General features: G+C 34.9%; 1 protein-coding gene across 1 annotated transcript in view; it reads right to left on the bottom strand.

Moving 5' to 3' along the window:
• The window catches only part of FAP (fibroblast activation protein alpha), a 70,394-nt gene extending 55,335 nt beyond the window's left edge, over positions 1 to 15,059 (bottom strand). The window contains exons 1-3 of the mRNA XM_002749390.6: positions 14,936 to 15,059; positions 14,522 to 14,606; positions 97 to 195 (exon numbers count right to left, since the gene is read on the bottom strand). Of these exons, the coding sequence (XP_002749436.1) occupies positions 97 to 195; positions 14,522 to 14,606; positions 14,936 to 14,941 (190 nt within the window). The 5' untranslated portion in view covers positions 14,942 to 15,059. The remainder of the gene's footprint in view (positions 1 to 96; positions 196 to 14,521; positions 14,607 to 14,935) is intronic.
• Positions 15,060 to 21,199: the final 6,140 nt, after the last annotated feature.

Below are 21,199 nucleotides of genomic sequence, written 5' to 3'. Positions count from 1 at the left end.
TGGCTTCAGTTACTATCGAGATGCACTGGCACTAAAATAAAAACAAAATAAAATACATTTTTAAAACCCCAAAAGATAAAAAAATAATGCACTTACCTGAAATCCAGTTTGGAAAAAATGTTTTATAAGAAAATGTCCCATTTAAAATATCCTGTAGTGTGAGTGTTGTCATTGTATTTTCTTCAGAGCTATGAACTTTGGGGGGAGAGCAAACACATTCTTATTAAAAATAAAGTTAATATCTCAAATAAATTCTAAGCCTGGCCTTCATCTGTTCTTTCTTACATAATTGTAAGATCTGCTATTTGCTAAGTGCTTGCTGAACTTCTATCATAATAACTATTATTATTAATAGTAGTATCTCCTTTTTTGTAGACAGGGTAATTAAGAGTTAGGGAGGTAGTTTCACTGCCTGGAAGGGAAAACTTGCAGGAAACTGCAGAGGAAGATAAAGATTACAGAGGAAGACCATTCAGAGTAGCTAGAACATGATTCTTCAGGCAGTGAAGAGTTGCCAAGGTTCTCCAGAAGGAAGATGACATGAAGTTCCAACAACGCTAGTCATTGCAGAGTTGGGGTTACAGACAATGTAGGTTTGGCTAAAATCCCAATCTCTTCACGGGTAATTCACTGTATTTCCTCACACAGGTTTGGTTCAGATCTCAACTAATTTGTCAATAACGTATTTTAGCATACCAGTTGATCCAATGAGATTGGCCAGAACCCTTACCTTAAGAAATCTCAAGAGAGGCATTATGAATGTAGGTAATTTTCTCGTATTGACTATGGATTTTTATAAAAAGAAATCAGACCAAAAGGAAAAGATAACCCCTGAATCTATGCAAAATATCTTAGAAATCCCAAGTAGAGGCTTTTCTGTAGAAAAGCTAATCTAGTGTAATTCACAAACCACAAATAAATTCAATCTATATTTGAATCCTCAAAACAATTGTGTTTTTCAAACATGATCTCAGGACAAACATTTATTACAGAGCTCTGAAGCAAGCAGCTATACCAGCAGATAATAAGGCAACCAAAGCCCAGTCCCCTTTTATGTCCATATTGCCATTCTCCATCTCTCCCACCTTACTCTTTCCATAGGCCACTACAACTTACAGGAAGGTCCTATACCTTGAATGCCATTTATGAATCTGGCATTTGTCCAGGTGAAAACAAAACTGTCAAAGATAAGAGCTATAACTTTATCCTGCTAAAACTCTTTTGTAGCCCTCCACGACTCTTCAGGTGAAGACCACAAATGATGATCTGGATGGACTACAGGCACTGGCTGGTATGGGGCACTCTACCCTGCCAGCTCTTCCTGCTCCTCTCACATTACTTTCTAGACACAAACAAGTCAGGCTTTCTTTTCCTCAAATACTCTTTCTGAAGGGTGTCTACAGCCTTTCCCACCCTCTCACCTTTAATGCTCAATCAAAAACTATTTACTTCCTCTGGGAAGCCCTTTCTGACTCCCTGGTTTAGATCAGGTTTCCTTTTACACCTTCTCATAGACCATGTTCCTTGCTTTTAGAACACTTGTCTTGGTTGTAATCATGTGTGTATTTGAGTTATTATTTGATTAATATTTTTCCACATCCCCCTGTATAATCAAAATAGTAACCATAAGGGCAAGAGTCATGGTTTGTTTTTCTCATATCACATCCTGAGCATGTAGCACATACATTTAATAAATAATTGTTGAATGAATGAATGCATGAAAGGAAGGCTGACTAGATGGCTGGATGGATGGCTGGTTGGGTGGCTGGCTGGATGAGATGTGTGCCTTTTCTTAATTCTCTGCATGGTTTTTGGTAAGTAGATCTCTGGTACCTTGGCTTGCTCACTGATAATATAAAGAAATGGACTAAAAGATGCTGGCAATCTCTTCCAGCCATGATAGATTTTTAAATCTGAAATTCAGCCAGCTCTATTAACATTTTAATGTTCTGCTATGTAGTAAGAGCAAAAAAATAAAATGGAATAATATCATCTGTTATTAACCGATTTATGCTGATGCATGTATGTTCCAAACATTTGATTAGGATCATGAGTTTATTTGTTTTCTTAATTTGCAGAAACTTATTCCATAGTTGTTAAGAACAGTGGCTGGTGAGCCCCTTTGCAACTAGACACTGAATACTTAATAGAATTGTTATCCGATTTTTAAAAGTAATTATCTTTCTGTATTTTCTATGCATCCTAAATAAGGCTGTATATACTATACAGTTATTTGTAATGAAATATCTTCTATTTAGTGAAATGGTCTTAATGTAGAATTCATACCATTGATTTTGTAATTCTCATTCAATGCATAAATGCCATTTATTACAATAGCATTAGAATAATTGCCAAGTATTGTATTTAATTCAATTTTATTTAACTTTCCTAAGAGCAAATTACAATCTATTTCTAATATAATAAAGGGAAATTTATCATACTATTTATAGTGGAACTCATATTCCATTTGAGATGCATTTAGTTTGTGCCTACACAATCCTGAATATCTAAATGGAAAATTATAAAATGTAGTAAGTCCGTTTACTGTGAATACCAAGATAACACATTTTTTAAAAGAATGCTTTTGTCATTAATTCAATAAATGAATATAACCTTAGTTTTTTTTAAAGTATGAATAATGCTTCACTTATGACTGGTGACATAATTTTTTCTATTTAAGCATCTTTGCATATAATTTTCCTCATTTGTAGTTATGTTCAATTAAGACACTCATAGCTATGCTTAATCTTTGTTTTCATAGAAGCCTAAATTAAGTGAGATAATTCAACTAAAACATCTAGCTCTATACATGGCACATGGTAGCAGTCAATATATGTTACCTTTTAGTATTATCATAACTCATCAATATTTTCAAATAAATATTTTAGATCAGTTTTTCCCAAACAGCTTTGTCCACAGGGAATTTTTGTTTCTGACTATTTACTAAAACCAGAGTTTGAAAACACAGTTCCAGACAAGGCTATTAGTATATCCAATTAAGCTTTACTTCTATTCTAGTTTAATGAAATCCATCAGTCATATTTAAACATTTTGTCTATTGCCTAGCTCTATAACTGAACTGTTACAATTAAAATCATAAGTGCAATTGATACTAATATTGTACAATGAATAAATAAACCATAAAAAACAAGTTTCAAATTACTTTTTAAATACCTACTCATTTTCCTTGTCATATTATTAAAAAGCATTTTGATCTTATTGGATTTCTTAAAATGATTCTAAGAATTTGTTATTTATTCCTTTAAACCTCTAATTTAGATTATCCAGGAAGGTTGTACATGATACTAAATTTCATATTACTGCCTAGTTAGCAATTAATTTTATATGAGTGCATAGTAGCTATAAATGCCAACAACCAATATAGAAAACTTAGCATATGACTCAACATATCTGTAATGTTAAACATGTATTAATTGTACTACTAATTGCCACAATGGGAATAATCCTCACCATCACCCAAGAAGTGATGAGTGGATGTATGAATAATGTATCAACATGAGCCAGCTACATGTATGTGGGAATAGATTTCAGGCACAAATCAGGATGGGATGATGACGCCTAACCTCACGTTAGCTTTATAAACCACCTCATATGTGATGTATCCAGGGCTTAGGAAGTGTAACTATGTTGATGTCAGACTGGATACATTAAATTCATCTCCAACATAATTGGAGAAATTTAAATTAGGCATTCTTCTCTTTCTGCTAAAAATGACCACATGTTCATAAACACGGTGAAGTAATGTGTCTCCTCTGAGATGCTGCATTCAGTCACATGTTAGAATAAAAATACAACATAAAGATTAGTTAGAATTTTCAATCGAAGCTTTGATTCTTTACACACATGAGTTTTTGTTTTCTCAACATTTATCTAAATGTATTAAACCTGAATATTTTTCATCTCTATATTTATGTGGCAAAGAATTGTGTAAGTCATAGTTCTCCACCCGTAAAAGTAGAAGCAATGATTGATTTTTCTCACTATTACATGCGCAGTTGCTAGGACAGTGCTTGACATAGCATGGGATCACAATAAATATTTGTTAAAAAAAATAACAAAACAAACTTGACAGATTTTGTGTTCACTTGTTTTGGGTAATTTTCCCCCAAAGATATATCTGCCCTTACTTTCCACCCTCTATTGCATATTGTAAATTTCATGTGGAGACTTTTTTGCCTTCATTTAAATATTTCTAAAAATTTGGTTCCTGGAGCCCCTTGGAGTGTGCTTATATAGAAAAATTCCTAGTACTTACTTCAAACCTACTGAATCCAAATCTCTGGGGTGGGGTCCTGGTAGGTTTAATTTAATTTTTACTCAGCCTCCTTGATGATTCTTCTGCAAAGGTTCAGAATCTCAATTTAAGAATTTCACTGAATCTATTCTGCTTAAGCACTCCTGTGCCTATCAATAGGAATCATTCCTTGACTACAAACTCATGGTAGGTGGGTGAGTCTGGCCTGCACAGTAATACACATGTCAGAGGGAAGAGATTCCACATAACTGAGTATAGACCATGACTTCCAAGGAATGTAAATGGTCTCCGTTAATGTTTATGCCCCTGTTCAGTGACATTGCTCATTGACTTCGAATACATTGACGTCTTGAAGTATATTCCCTTTCCCAGACCTGGAAAAGTAGACAAAAGACAAGGGGACTGATTCTGCCTCAGACTTGATTATGTAAGATTATGGAAAAAGCATTAGAGTCATTGTTTTCTAGTGTTTGAAATGTGTGTATGTGTGTGCCTGTGTGTAAATAAGTATAAAATCTATCTCCACAACACCAAATACACTAAAAAAGTTCTAGATGCCCAGAAAATATTCCATTAATAATTGTTGGATGAGTAAATGAATGTTCATATTCCTTTCCAAATAATGTTTTAATATTAAATGTAATTATTTGATGATTTTGGAGGATTAGCTTTGACATCTATAATTTTTAAATTCTAATGGTTGAATAGAAGTAAACATGAATTCTGAAAGCATATCTCTCCTCTGTATATTTTAACTCTTACTTGGTTAGCCCTTAATTTCTTTTTGGCCCATCTTTAGCATAGTTACTGATACACTACTTACACTACTTAAACACTCTAATGCTTTAATTATTTGCATTTTCAACTTATTAAGCAAAGCTGAAAATTATTTCAATTAATAATAAAAAATTACAATTCACAGAAATGATTCACAAGCAAGTAATGATTTACTATTCTTCTAATTCTTTCTTAAAATGTTGTGCTTCTGTATTAGACTTCTGTTTCTGTCACTTGATTGTCTAGTATTAAAAATTAGGAATGGGTGTCAGAGCAGAGACATTTGATGTTAGTTCTAATGTTCATCATAAACCAAATGAGAAAATTAAGTGGGCATAGACCTTGCTGGCAGGTCTTTTTGTTTTCACTTTTGCACTTGATTTGTAATTGATGCATATGAGGTCATACCAAGGAAGGGGACTAAGGCTCCTGGGCAAAACACACCCATCTTCCTCCTGACTCTGCAGAGGTGCTACCTATGGGGAGGCATTGTCTCCAGTCATCACATCGGGTCACGTTTGTTTCTGAAGTGAGCAGCAAAGCTGGCAAGGATAGGAAATATTAGGGGGGAAGATACTATTTATAAGCTAATATGATCAAATTGGGACAAGACTGACAACTTTGAAAAAAAAAAGTACATGAGGTAGCTTTAGATGAATAATAGAAAGTGTTATAATTTACTAAGTTCTTGTACACACCAAGCATTCTACATGCATAGTCCTGTTAAATCCTCACAGTAGCTATCTGAGGTATACATTATTGTGAAGATCATTTTACAATAATGATCTTTCATTATTTGGAAATGAAATCTTTTCAGATTTGGAAATGAAAATTAGCAAGGTGAACTAAAGGAAAGCTGGGGTTTAAATTCAGCGGCATCCTGTTTTAGATGCAGCGTACTTTGCAACTATACTATAATTAAAGTATAAGTGTACACATAATAAAACAACATACGACAAACACAAAAATAGGCAAGAACCAAGCAACACACGAAGGAGTAGAAGGAATAATTATACCCCAAAACCTAGGTGAAGAGAAAGTGAGGCAACTTGAGCTTTTTCAATGCTAATAGGTTGCTAGCTATAACACTACTAGTGATATTATTATTACTCTCTACCTGAAGAATGTCTCAGCTCTAACAGCAATTTTCCATAGTTTTCTCTTTGTACAACACTGAATAGCATAAGCTATTCAAAAGACTTGCCAGACTTTAAAAAATAGCCCTTTTGTGTGTTATATTCATTGTTGAGTTACGTTATTTTAATTAGGGTTCATTTATTTTTCCGGATAACTAAGGCCTTCAAAGATCATAAGATATGCACATAATGTGCAAGAACATGAATGGCAGATGACCCTTTGGTGATCCTGAAGATGAAAGCAAGCCTTGTTTATTTTTGAAGACCTCAGTCTCCTTTGCCAACTCATTTTCTTCTAATGACATTTTGGCATGACTGTTACTGCTGCTAGGTGGGCCTTGAGGACGAGCAACTTTCCTAGGCCATTTCATTCTCCCAGGGTTTCTACTACATATCCCTGGGCTGACCCACCCCCTGCCACCGCTGCCACACCTGACTTTCACTGGGTTGTCCTTTGAACTCCAGACATGTATATTAAACTTCCTTTAAAACCTCCACTTACATATCTCACAAGAAATTCAAAATCAATATGTTAAATGCTAAGAAAAAAAAAATATTCCATGCTCCTTTTCCAAATTTCTCCAAGTAAATACCACTACCTACAATTCATGTAGTTTCTCAACACAAATAGTTTGGTGTGATCCTTGACCTTTCTCTTCCTTAACCAACATCCATGCCTGCCAGGGCTATCTACTATATCTCTCACTATTGTCTGATTGTCTCCATTTCTACTGCACTCCCAAGGGCAAGCATTCAATAGATAATAGGCTTTAACGGATGCCTAAATGCTCCTCTGCAATTTCATTCTTGGTATTTTGTTGTGATTTTGTTTTGCATTTTGCAATGACTAATGATGTAGGGCCTCACTCATGTGATTATTAGTCATTTGTACATCTTCCTTGGCAAAATGTCTGTCCTTTGTTTAGTTTTTAATTAGGTTGTTTATCTTTTTATTATTGAGTTGCCAGATTTCTTTATATGTTCTAGATGCGTGGTCTTTATTGGATACATACTTTGCAAATATTTTTTTCTCACTTTGTAGGTAGTCTTTTCACTTTTAAAATGGTATTCTTGGCCACCCTAAAATGTTAAATTTTGATGAAGTTCAATTTATGTAGGTTTTCATTTGTTTCTTGCATTTTTGGTCATAACTAAGAAAACTTTGCCTAACTCAAAACATAAAAATGTATCTGTATGTTTTAAGAGTTTTATAGTTTTAAACTCTTAGTTTAAGTCTTTGATCCATTTTGAGTTGATTTTTGTATTTGGTGTGAGGAACTGGATATCCAACATCTTTTTTGTATTTGGTGTGAGGAACTAGATGTCCAACAGCTTTTTTTTGCACGTAGGTATCCAATTGTTTCAGCATCATTTGCTGAAAAGATTTTTCCTGTTGAATTGTCTTGGCACATGCATCAAAAATCAATTAAGTATAAGGCTTTATTTCTGGACACTAAATTCTATTTCATTGATCTATATATCTATCCTTATGCCAGTAAAACACTGTCTTGATTACGTAGCTTTGTAGTAAGTTTTAAAATAAGGAAGTGTGATTCCTCCAAGTTTATTATTCTTTTTCAATATTGTTTTAGCTATTTTGAGTCCCTTGCATTTTTGTATGAATTTTAGGATCAGCTTGTCACTTTCTGCAAAAAAAGAAAGCTATCTGGGATTTGGATAGAGATTACATTTAATCTGTTGATAAATTTAGGCAGTATTGCCATCTTGAAAATATTGAGCTTTATGATCCATAAACATGGGATGTCTTTCCACTTATTTAGATCTTTTTGGATTGCTCATCGGGAGTGTATAAAATGCTATTCATCTTTATACATGGATCTTGTATTCCGCAACCCTGCTGAGCTTTATTAGTTCGAATAGTTTTTTAGTAAATTCCTTAGGATTTCTACAAACAAGATTGTGTTATCTGTTAGTAGAAATAGCTTTACTTCTTCCATTCAAACCTGGATACTTTATATATATTTTTTTCTTACCTAATTGCCTTGGTTAGAACCACTGCTAAAATGTTGAATAGAAATGATGAGAGAGGACATCAAGTCCTGTTATTGATTATAGAGGGAAAACAGTGTGACATCAGCTTTATCTGTAAGTGTAACATTAGCTATTTTTTTTTTTGTAGATGTCTTTGATAGGGTTGATGAATTCATCCTAATCCCAATTCATTAAGTGTTTCTTATCATGAAATGGTGCTACATTTTGTCAAATCCTTTTTCTGAATCTATTGCAATGACTGTGAGGTTTTTGTCCTTTTTTTCTATTAATGAAATTTAGTATATTAATTGATTTTAAAACGTTAAACCAACTTTGTAGTCTCAAGCTAAATCCCAATTTGTCATGGTGTATAATCTGGATTTGGCTTGCTAGTATTTTATGGAAAATTTTTGCATCTATATTTATAAGATATCGATTTATAATTTTGTGTTCTTGTGACATCTTTGGTTTTGGCATTATAGTAATGCGGGTAATATTGGCCTTATACAATGAGTTGGGAAGTGTTTTCTTTCATTTTTTGAAAACATTTGTGAAAAATTTGTAATAGTTTTTCTTTCAGTGTTTGGTAGAATTTATCAGTGAAGCCATCTGAGCCTAAGATTTTTTTGTGTGTGGGAAGTTTAAAATGACGAATTCAATCTTTTTCAGGGTTATAGTTTCATTTATGTCTTCTTGCTCTGTCCCCCAGGCTGGAGTGCAATGGCACAGTCTCGACTTACTGCAACCTCAGACTCCCAGGTTCAAGCAATTCTTCTGCCTCAGTCTCCTGAATAGCAGAGATTATGGGCATGTGCCACCACTGCTAATTTTTGTGTTTTTGTAGGAATGGAGTTTCTCCATGTTGGCTAGGCTGGTCTCAAACTCCTGGCCTCAAGTGATCCCCTGCCTTGGCTTCCAGAAGTACTGGGATTACCACTGCACCCGGCCAGTTATCTGTTTTTTTTTCTTTTTCTTTTTACATAAAATTGTCATATCTTGTTCCTTAAAAAGTCCTAACATATCTGCTTTTTCACCAAGTATACATCATAACCTATATTTAAAATTTAATTTAGATACTAAACAATCCTGCTTTTATTATTAATGGGAATTAATGTTAACAAATATTGTAAGCTATTCTGTTCTTTATTGCATAATTTTAGTCAATTCAAAGGGATACTGGAAATGACAAATAAGTTCTTGGCCCTCTATATAATGAGAAATAAAAAGAGACTGATCTGTAATTGATTAACTGTCCTATGAGAAGATAATTTTATTACATGCCTACTGTATTAATTATTTGCTATATTTTAAGGCTCAATTTGATTGTCTCTGTTTCTTAGGAGCTTTTAGTCTTGAAATTTCACACCTCTGGTTCAAACTTTTGAATATGTTTTTCAGGGTATATCTATGACTGAATATTCTTGTTGAAGTTGTAACTCAATTTGCTTTGGAAATTTGAGACAGGTAAACTCCTCTCCATTATGAGAAATATACAAGGATTTGGATTTCTTTTTAAATTATTTAGAATTTGGAAAAACTCAAAGAGAGTTTGCCAAGATTCATCTGTGATTTTAAAATTCACGTGCAAATTAGATAAGTATAAACTGCAAATTTGATTTCTTTATCTTGACTAAAAAGCTCTTTTATATTCATGAACTTTCTGAAACTTTTTCTTAAACTTTTAGACTTCCACATATTTTTCCCAAAAGAATAGTGAAAAAATAAGCTTAAAACTCTTAAGATGTTTGACAGAATCTGTTTCATAGACTGAATTTTGGTCCTAGCATTTTTTTTTTTTTTTGAGATGGAGTCTCCTTCTGTTGTCCAGGCTGGAGTACATTGGCACAATCTCTGCTCACTGCAAACTCCGCTTCCCAGGTTCAAGCGATTCTCCTGCCTCAGTCTCCTGAGTAGCTGAGATTACAGGCATGTGCCACCACTCCAGGCTAATTTTTGTATTTTTGGTAGAGACAGAGATTCGCCATATTAGCCAGGCTGATCTCGAACTCCTGACCTCATGATCTGCCCACGTTGGTCTCCCAAACTTCTAGGATTACAGGTGTGAGCCACCATGCTCGATGTGTCCTGGGAGGAATTTTAACCTTACAACTTACATATTTATGTCTCCTTTGAAGATGATTTTATCTCACATATATCTTACTTTACCAAAAGTGATTGTTGAAATATAGTAGTAGTATAATGCTACTACCACTAATAACAACAATAGATTTCTCCCTAAAACTCAGACTTTCCAAATGATATTTCTTCTTAAAAGGTATTGATCTCTGTTCTAACCAAATTGTTTGTGACCTTTAAATATTTTCTTCAATGCATTATAAAAGGCAGTACTCAGCTAAATAATCATGACATATTATATATGTGTATATGTGTAGAATCACAATTACATGTGTATATACATATTCTCCTTGTTCATTTGTTTAAATAATTTTGGCCTCATAGCTCTATCAGTTTCCTTTTGGTTTCTTGAACTTCCCAAACACTTTCCTGATACTCAGCCTCTTAAATAGCTGAGACTGCAGGTGGACACCACCATGTGCAGCTAAGTTTTGTATTTTTTTTTTCTTTATAGAGCAAGAGGTTTCACCAGGTTGCCCAGCCTGATCTCAATCTCCTGGGCTCAAGCAATCCTCCTGCCTTGGCCTCCCAAAGTGCTAGGATTACAGCTGTAAGCCAACACATCCACCCACCCTTCTCTTTTTTGCTCTCACTCAGCTTTATTCTCCATTTCTCCACTCTTAACTTCTTATATCTTTCTTCTTTTCTTTTGTTTTGCTTTTGCCCTAGAGCCATCAATGTTCTGTATGAGTGCCTCAGACACAAAAGTTTCTGAAACATTTGTTGTTTCTTTGGGGAAAAAAAAGTGGGGGATAGGAGGAACAGGGATGATATTCTGGTATAAAGACTCCCTACTCTAAGAATTAAGACATTTTTGAAATTGAAATACATCGCATAGAAGGGCCAAATTGCTGTTGTTGAGTGTATATGTATATATTCTCAACAGTGGAGAACACAGACACAGAATGCTATCATTTATGAAGTATTTACTAAGTTAGAAATTTTAGAAAAATAATAGCTAACACTTTTTGAGTATTTGTTCATCACCATGTGGGGAACAAAACAAAACTTTTTGTTTTTCAAAACAAAAGAAAAAAGATATAAGAAGTTAAGAGTGGAGAAATGGAGAATAAGGCGGAGGGAGAGCAAAAAAGAGATTGTATTGACCTCTACACTCAACAGAATCTGAGACGAGGTCAAATAGCTCCTACAATTTCTTTCTGTAAGCCAAGGAGGAATGGTCCAGGAATTCAGAAAATATAAATCATGAAGCAAGTTCATGTAGAGTTTAGTCGCCAAATTCTGCAACCTCTGTACCTTTCCACTTCTAGTTTTTTGCTTGTCACCTCTGTTAAATCTCTTCAAACAAGAAAGTCTGTATGTTTGCCTTCGGGGTCAGCAAAAATAAGGGCAAGTAAAAGAGCTTAGTTTCCACTCTCAGCCTTGTTGCATATTCACACAAGAAGAGGGGTGATGCTTGTGAAGAAGAACTTCAAAAGAAAGAGGGAATAGAGGTAGGAGAGAGGAAAGAAGTCAGTTGAAAGGGTATAAGCCGAAGGCAAGGACAACCTGGGAGTAAGGGGCAGAAACTCATGTGTGTTCCCACTTTGGCAAAACCAAAAAAGGGGATATTTTACAAGATTCAAAAAAAATTTTTTATTATAGTTAATATTTTGCTAATGAGCTAAATGGATTTTTCTCACTTCACTACTACACTTTTATATTTGTTCCTACAATCTAGTTTAATTATTCCTAAACCTTTTTAATCCTGAGGCTAGTTCTCCTGGGATGGAAAAGCCTCTCTCTTTTTTTCTTCTCTTTAGACCTGGTGGGAAATAACAGAAATCCTTCTCTGGTATTTGTGGTATTGACCACGCATCTTTGGGTTCAGAAAGCACTGGATTCTTACTCCCCAACTTGCAGAGAGATAGACTGCTGTACCTCCATATCCTCAGCAACTGGCATGATTATAGGCAAGGAGTTAGTGGGATTAATGCACTAATATGAAAATGAATGAATGAATGTTTCTTAAGTGTGGCTTTACGTTTTTCAGAAGAAGACTGTTTACATACTGATGCATAAAATCCTGGGCTGAGGATACGAGGGATCCTAAGGCAAATGTAAGGTAATGGGATTTCTGATAAAGTGTGAGAGGAGGCTAAGTAGGAGCTCCCTTAGCTTTGAATTCTCTGTTCTTTTTTCCCCTTCCTCCTTCCCTTTCCTGCCTTACCAACTCAGATCCTATTCTCATAGGCACTGGGTGGATGTGAGAGTGAGGACTGGACCTGGCACTCCAGATGGGAGATGATTGAGGAGTGAGGTGTGAGAAGAAAGGAGCAAAGTCAGAAGGGAGCCACCACCCCTAATGTCAGGGCTGCCCATGGCACTGACTTCCCTGGGTCCTTTTCAGGAAAGTAGGTGAATGACTAGTGCCATTCACAAACTGTTTAGTTGACATTCTAAAAAGTTATTTAGCAAGTTTCAAACAGAAAAAGAATGTATAATGGACCCAAAACAATAGTTCTCACCTTATTTATGATTTTTCTATTTCTGAATGAGTATTCTAATTTCATTGAGTACTCGAGTTTAATTTGATTATTTCACCCTATCAAGATATCACTTTATTCTCAGAATTTTCCTGTTAGTTGAAAATAGAAAAGTGTGTTATAAATTACATAGAACTTTTACACTGTATATAGTTTACAACATGTATTTATATGTAAGCTATTCATACCTAAACTTGGAAAGAGGGTAGGGATAGAGATTATGTGTGATTACTCAAATATCGGTGTATGTATATTGCTATATATTATTTGTAAATATGTATATATAATATATTTCTTATTAGAAATTATAATTTGAATTCTGTGGTAAAATTCATCCTTCCCTCTGGACATGGAGGCAAGTGCCCAATAAAATTAACAAACTTTTGCTCCAAGAACATTTATTTCTGAGGGTGCAATGTATCAATTTCAAGGTTGAGTTTCTTTAAAAATCAGGAGCTAATATTTTATGAATTAACATTCAAAGGATCAATATGAGCTAATCCACCACCTGACAACTGCTGGCATGAGGAAAATGTGGTCCCAAGACCACTGAGTTGAGGGTCTAAAAACAATTTTAACATGAAAATTTATGAAAGATATGGACACTCACTAGATACCTCTCAACAGTCTAAGAACAATGCTGTGCTGGCAGAAAACAGGAACAAAGACTGAAATTAACACTGAAGATATAAGCTGAATTCATCTTATGGGTTAACCTATTTCATGTTGTAATTCTATGAAAATCTCATGATTATTTTCAATTTTCCAAAGCATTTTTCTACATTTCCTTTTTAATAGCAACAGTCATTCAGGTCTCATACATTCTTTAGCTGAAGGTATTTTATTGACCCTCCTTTACTATCAATTAACATTTAACCAAAGATATTTCCCACATTTGTTATCACAAACTTTTAGTATTTATTAATACAAATTTTTCCCTTTTTCCTAGACCCAAAGACATAAGATCTGTTATTAGATTTTTTCCATTTCAGAAGCTTGAGTTTCTCTTCATAAATATTTTTATAAAAAGCTATTCCCCTAATATCACTGGATTATCTATCAATATAGTCCTACTTCATAGTTAAACTACCTCTGATATCAGCCCACAGTACCTAGCGAAGTCAGATCAATGTCAATCGAATCCATTTATCACTGATCATAATGCTTGCTTAACAAAGTTTTGTTTTCTAATTTGATGTACAGTGCTACTACATCTAAAACAACAACTCGCTTTTTCTATACAGCTATTCCTGGGAGCTGTATTCTCAGCTTCCTCCTTAAATTTTTGGAAAGACTATTTAGTAATAAAAAAAAGTCCATAGATTCTGTTTTAACTTTTCCATTCTTACTTATTTTAACTTTCCATGAGACAAACCTAATAATGAAAAGCAATGCTAGTTAAAAATGTTGTCTCTAAAGGCCTGTCAAAGCTTGTATTTAGCATATATTTTTGGGGGTTGTGGGGGTGATGCAGCATAGTTCTTAGGTTTTTCTATTGCTGAAATAACACTGTAAATCTCTTCCTACCCGTGCCTTAAATTCCTCAGTATTTCTGGTCTTGCACAACAACATATCTGTGAGCTTATATGTCTTCTTAGAAATAACAGACTTACTTTGGAACATAAGCACTGAGGAAATGTTCAACCACTTGTGATCTTGCATTAGTACATTTTCTAAGCTATTCTAGGCAGAAAGAGCAAATCAGAGAAAGTTCTTACCTCTTGAAGGACGTAAGACAATGCACATCACCAATAAAGCAAGCACAGCAGAGGTGGCAACTCCAGATAGAATTTTTACCCAAGTCTACATAAAATAAAGAGAATTAGGCATACACACAGTTCCTGCTAAATAGTAGAAATGGAAAGATTTTGTTTACACTTAAATCCTATTTCTCTCACCCCACAAAGCTTTTGATTGCCTTCCACTGATCTGGCTATAATTGCTGGAATTCTTCCAGCTCTGCAGGGAAAAACGTTTCTACAATATATTTAGAGCAATTTTCCAATCCCAACCCATTCAGGAAGTAAATACTTATGTACAAATCCTTACTTTCTAAACAATAGAAAAGTCTGATTACATTCAATCCAGCCAACCCTCATTTTTAAGCAATACCTGTGTTTGCTTATACTAACCTTCATTTTTCCAGATGTTTTTGAAAGTTTGCTAATTCTGTCTTCAGAGTGTGGGTCACTGGATCTGTGAAAACCGTTGAAAAGGACCAAGTCTGTCTTTGCAGTTGGAAGCTGAAGTCAGGACAAGGTTTTTTTCTTTCCACGGACTTTTGAATACCGTGCCAAGTTTCAAAAGATTTCTGTAAAATTAGAAACAGATTTTGGGGGCGTTCTTGGCCCTCAAATGAACTGTGAGTGGCTCAAGGGAGGTTTTATAGCCTTCTCATCCTTGTAAATGCTATACCAACATCTGCTTACGTTGACATACAGAGGTTTTTCTTTTTTCTTTCTTTCTTTTGCAAGTTCAGGGTTATGTTTCATTTTCTTCTAGAAATCACTCAGGGATCACTTTAGCAAGTCATTGGGTTTTGTATAGCATTTTTATTTGCCACCAAAAGATGAATTTAAAATAATGAAACTTGCAGGTCTGTACATTAAACATATATCTAATTTTTAACAGAGGAAGAACATTGAAGCCACATAAGATTTTGTGAGAAATGTACTATATAACTGCACTTTTTTTTCCTCTGGAAGATTATGAGGTACTGCAGACAGAAATGTTTTTCTTTCAGCACAATTTCTTTGTCCATATAGCACCATATGCACTTTCAGTAAATACAGAAGTTTAAAAATTCAACTGTCTAAACCCACGGCTGCTTTACTTTAAAGAAATAAAATGCCATCTGGTGAAATTTAGTATGGGTTAGGTGTGTATGCACAGGCTAGAAAGATGGAAAGATCAGTAAGAATAATTTACCAGCAGACCTTTGGAAGAATGGAAATGGCTTTACAAGAGTGGTATTTTTGCTTTCCTCTCAGAATATCTTCTGAGAGAGGAGAACATTTAGTAATTATAAAGATTTAAAAATAAATTAAAAAGCATCTGAAAAGAGAAGTAAATCTTATGTACAATTTCATTTTGGCTAACTCTACATAATTCCAAAGAAATTGGTCATCTTGACAGATTAGTAAAATGGTTGACTGAATTAAAAAAAATACACATACAACAGTTTCTTGGAGTGTTCTGTCTGTTTTAATGCAATTCACTTGGATAGATTTTGTTATTCCACGTAAACACAGTTGTTAAATCTACTGTGTCCTTAATTTTTCCACTAATGGTTTTCTTTTTTGGAAATTTATAATGTTCCCAGCCCCCTTAAAACACTTCATGGCAACCTTTCCTGGATTGTACATGAAAGGTAATGGGGAAATGTTACCAAAACATGTTGCTATTTGCCTTAGTCAACTTGTCTGGCTACTATGGGGCATTTTCTCCAGCAAAGAGCAGGACAGTGGCTTGTGAACTTCCTTTCAGACATTCTCCAGACATCCCTCCCTGAATTCCAGCTTTATGAAAATTCTGTTGAGGAAAATGAATCATTAGACACTTACTGGCAGAGAACTGTATTCCTGGTGGCTTGGGGCTGGGCCCTCTCCTTTGCTGTTGGTGGAGTCACCTCTTTACAAACTGAAGTAATCATTAAGAGTAATATCCAAGGGGTGCTATATACTTGCAGGTATCTCCAAGTGATTGTGCAACACTTAGATCTGAGATAAAAGCCACCAGCCAGGTCCTGGATGAATTGTTTCTGTGTAAGTCCTCCCGGATCGATTGCCTTCTGTGGAACCCAGTGTGTTCTCAGAAGTTCTGTCCTAACCTGCCAAAGCCCCAGAATACAAAGGTAATTTTTAGTGGGTGATTACCAAGACTTTACATTGTAGAGAGAAACAGACTATAATAAATGATTAGGGTATAATTAAAATACCATCCTGAGAGCACGTTAGTTCTTGCAATTAAGAATGCACTGACATGTGATTGGTCTGAGCACCACTTAGGATTCTATGGCTGCATGTGGCCACAAGATACTCATGTAATAGGCTCTGTGAAGAAGTTGGGGTGCTTTAACACACATTTAAGTTGAAACTTAGTAAGGGGGGAAAATGATGAGAGTGAAACAATGTCTTTTAAGTTTTTTTGTTTTCTCCTTGGAAGGTTGGGTAGGTCAAGCTGTAACTTCTGGAAAATTCTTACTAGTTTGAACTGTTTTAAGAAAACTTAGACTGCAGAAATAAAGATGTCAAGTTTTTCCATCTGATTTCATAGTTTAGGAAGGTATTGTTTTTATAGAGTCACACGTGTTCATTCATTTGAGATCATGTGAATGTGTTCTAATTTTCATCCAGACAAGAACTCTTATAAAATTTGTATTTTAAAAATATTATAACATCTTTATGAGCTTTTTTTTTTAAAATTTTGGAGTCAAAATGAAAACGCTTTTGCTAACTTTTTAAAAACATGTAGGAAACTAACTCTTATTCCTACTTTTACATTTGTTCAGAAAACAAAAATGAATCAGACACAGTCTGTGTCCTTAAGGAACTTACATTCTAGTACAAGTATGGCAGGTACATTCTTACATACTTGCTTCCTTCAGCTTCCTAAATCTCTTGCTCAGAAATAGCCTGAAGCTGAGCTTGTGTTCAGTAGAGTTTTCTCACTGGTTGGTGATTTCTGCATGGACCTGGAAGGAGAACCAGAAAGGACACATACCACATGCATGTAATCCTTAGGTCAAGTCTAACCTTTGTTAGGACTGAGACTTTCCTAGGAAAACAACTCTGGATCTATTAAAATGCTATAAAATCAGAAAGGATGACGTTGGCATGTAAAAATGTAAGGACAACAATTAAGACAGTAGAGGCTCATCAACTGAGTTTTTTCCAGAGAGGGGACCTTGTGAGGTTGACGTTGGAATATGATTACAATCTGGTAAGCCCACTGGATATGTGAGCTATGACATAAATCCTTAGGTTATAAGGAGGAGAGCTTACTAGAACTATTTATTAGAAGCCAATGTATGTCTGCAAAAGTGATTTTGATTTATATGTTTTCCCAGAAAAACACATTCAGAGATATATTCCTAGAGTCTGAAGGTAAGACCATGCTGAAAGCGTGAGGATATTATATTTTTATTTAAGGTGGGGAGATGAAAGAGAGATATGTTGATTAATCAAAAGCCATGGCAAATTATTTAAGGGCAAGTTACAAGTTAGGAGAATAAGGGTTAAAGTGCAGGAAACATAAGCCTGATTTTACATTCTTTAAAATAAAAATTTGCTTCTAGAAAGCAAAAGCTCCTAACATCCTACCCATTTGATTCCTCATATTCAATACACATTTATTGTTCACTGTTATCTACAAAGTGATTTAATACATTACTTCATGTGATCCATATCAAAATTCATTTTTCTGATTAGGAAACAGCCCAGAAAAACTAGATAACTTGCCCACGATTTTAACAAGACCTGGTGTTACTATCTTACATTGCTTCTTTGTGATACTTTCTCAAGTTTTATTCCAAAATGATAAATATTTTTAAAAAATTATAATTGACATTTCACTGATTTGTAATTGGGGGACACCTTAGGGATGTGAAGGTAAAATAATTAAGGCTAAAATATTAATGATCTTCGGATCCTCAGAGTACTTTTTTACACATATCTCAAAAACACAATTTCACTCTACAAAGATTGTATTCAACATATTAACTTATTTCGAGTTTTTTTTTATTTAATTGGGGTCTGGTAATCAGATAATTATTTATATAGTGCATGGGTTAAAATCTCTTCCTCCACGGACTTGCTTAAATGAAAGGATTCATCAACATACCCATCATCCATAAAGATTTTTGAGTTCCAAGCTAGGAAGAGTCCTGAGGTCTTCAAAGCTCAAAATAACTATCACATAGTTATAGATCTGGAAGAAGTGGCATAATATAGCACCAGTGAGAAACCATATAGCTCAAACTATTTTTTGAATCTGATCTCTTTTCTAAAACCACAACTGTTACATAAGGAAGAATATAAAGCCACATGCCTCCCAGTTTGTAATTTGTACCTACTACCTTCATCAATGTTAGAATTAGATGTTAGTGTATTATTATCCTATCATAACTAGGGCGAGTTCTCTTTGGAGACCCAAAGGGTTGACTTTCAACATGGGATTAGAAAAGAAACAGAATAGGGACACAACCCCTTTCTTTGAGTGCTGAGGACACAAAGACTCAGAAGATAACTCAGTGCTTCACTGTCATTTAAAAATTGAAATATTACATCTTTTTAGAAGTGGGTAACCAACAAGAAGACTGTTTGAATAATATAAATAGAACATGTAAGCACCTATAGACTTTAACATAATTTATTAACACATATTGTTATTTCATTAACACTTTTAGGTAGAGAATATTGCAACTAGTAGTTAATGTCTAATGAACACTTATTGATAATGAAGCTTTTCTTGGCACTTTGCATGTACTATTGCCTTTCATCCCCAGAACATTTGTACTATTATTAACCTCCTTTTACAGATGAGGGCATGGAAGCACAGAAAATTTAAATAACTTCCCCAAAGTCCCACAACTTATGGGTGGGGGGATGGGATAAACCCAGGTAGTCTCACATTATATAACACAATTTGATTGATTCATGTTTAGGGCTCAGATAAAAGGGTATTTATTGGTACAGTGGTTGGGATGTATAATCCAGCTGGAACCGGGAGGAGTTGAAGATGAAAGGAAAAAATACATGGGCTAATAAACTGGACATTTTGATAAATTCAAAGTATGAGTAGTAGTAGTAACTAGTAATAAGGTGGGAAATAAAAGAGTTTTTTGTTTTCTTTTTTAATGAGATAGCAGCAGGTTGTATTTAAAATTTCAGTTCCAGTTACAACACAGCCTAAGGTGTGCTCACAGAAGTGAGTAGCTAAGATAGAAGAAAGAAGTGAAGATTCTCAGAGTATAGTTGGCAAAGCAGTGAGAGACTAAAATATCCTTTGTGATAATCACCTGGGAACTTAATTCACTGCAAATTATGGCTATAATTAAGGGCAGGGGAGAAATTGTCCCAATTCTTTATAAAACAGATGGAGACATCTCCAGTTTAAGATGCCAAACGGAACATATCATTGCCTATGGAAATTCCATTAAACTGATGGTAAAGGAGGAAAAGGATACAGGCATGACATGAAGAGACTGGAGAAGTATCATCAATAGATAAAGCAGAACAGAAATAGCAACTGCCTGGACTACACCCAGAAAGGAATAATTTTGCTTGGCAGAAGCATGAAACAGTTCCATATTTGAGATGGCATTTACCACTGAGGGTAAGAAAGGGAGATGGGCTGAAAAAAAGAGGACCGGTTGGAAATCTACACATGGACTCTTCACCTCTGGGTGCAAAAATAAAAAAAATGCAGCTACTTATTTATCCCGGGAGTTTGGATGGGAGTCAGTGCACCAAAGTCAATCCAGTCCTCCAGTTTAATGGCTTTCTGACCTTTATTCTTAAGCCCACCAATTATATACCAGGATCTCTCCAGTATCACCTCATTCTTTTGTTGTTGTGACAGAGTCCCACTCTGTCTCCAGGCTGGAGTGCAGTGGCGCAAGCTTGGCTCACTGCAACCTGTGACTCCCTGGTTCAAGTGATTCTCCTGCCTCAGCCTCCAAATAGCTGGGATTACAGGCACAGGCCACCATGCCCAGCTAATTTTTGTATTTTTAGTTGAGACAAGGTTTCACCATGTTGGCCAGGATTGTCTCGAGCTCTTGACCTCATGATCCACCCGCCTCTACCTCCCAAAGTGCTGGGATTACAGGCATGAGCCACCACACCAGGCCTCTCACCTGACTCTTAATCTGCTACAAAAATAAGAATCAGTAGACAAGAATAATATTTTTAAAAAAGAAAATGAATCAAACCCTAAAACATAAAAGAAAAATCAATTTTTTTAAGCAAGATAAATAAATCATTTAAATGACCATAGAGATAATTCTGGGAACAGAAGCCTTTTTCAAAAGTTTGAATTAGCATTCTCAATATCTTGATATTCAACAAGATATTGCCCACAATTTAGAGATGAAGCTAAAAAAATGTAACATTCAAAAAAAACACTGTGATAGATAAGTTTATGTGTCAACTTGCTGGGATAAGGAATGCCCAGGTAGAGGGTAAAACATTTTTTTCTGAGTATGTCACCCTCATTTTGAGGGTGTTCCTGGAAGAAATCAGAATTTGAATCAGCATTGAGAAAAGAAGATCAGTCTTTACCAATGTGGGTGGAAATCATTCAGTGTTAAAGGTCTCTCTCTCCTTGAGCTGGAACATCTATCTTGTCCTGCCCTAGGATCCTGGTTCTCAGACCTTCTGACTTTGAAACTTGTA

This window comes from Callithrix jacchus, chromosome 6, assembly GCF_049354715.1.
Source record: "Callithrix jacchus isolate 240 chromosome 6, calJac240_pri, whole genome shotgun sequence".
NCBI classification, from domain to species: domain Eukaryota; kingdom Metazoa; phylum Chordata; class Mammalia; order Primates; family Cebidae; genus Callithrix; species Callithrix jacchus.
The sequence above is the reverse complement of the archived record's forward strand: the minus strand, read 5'-3'. Positions and strand labels throughout refer to the sequence as shown.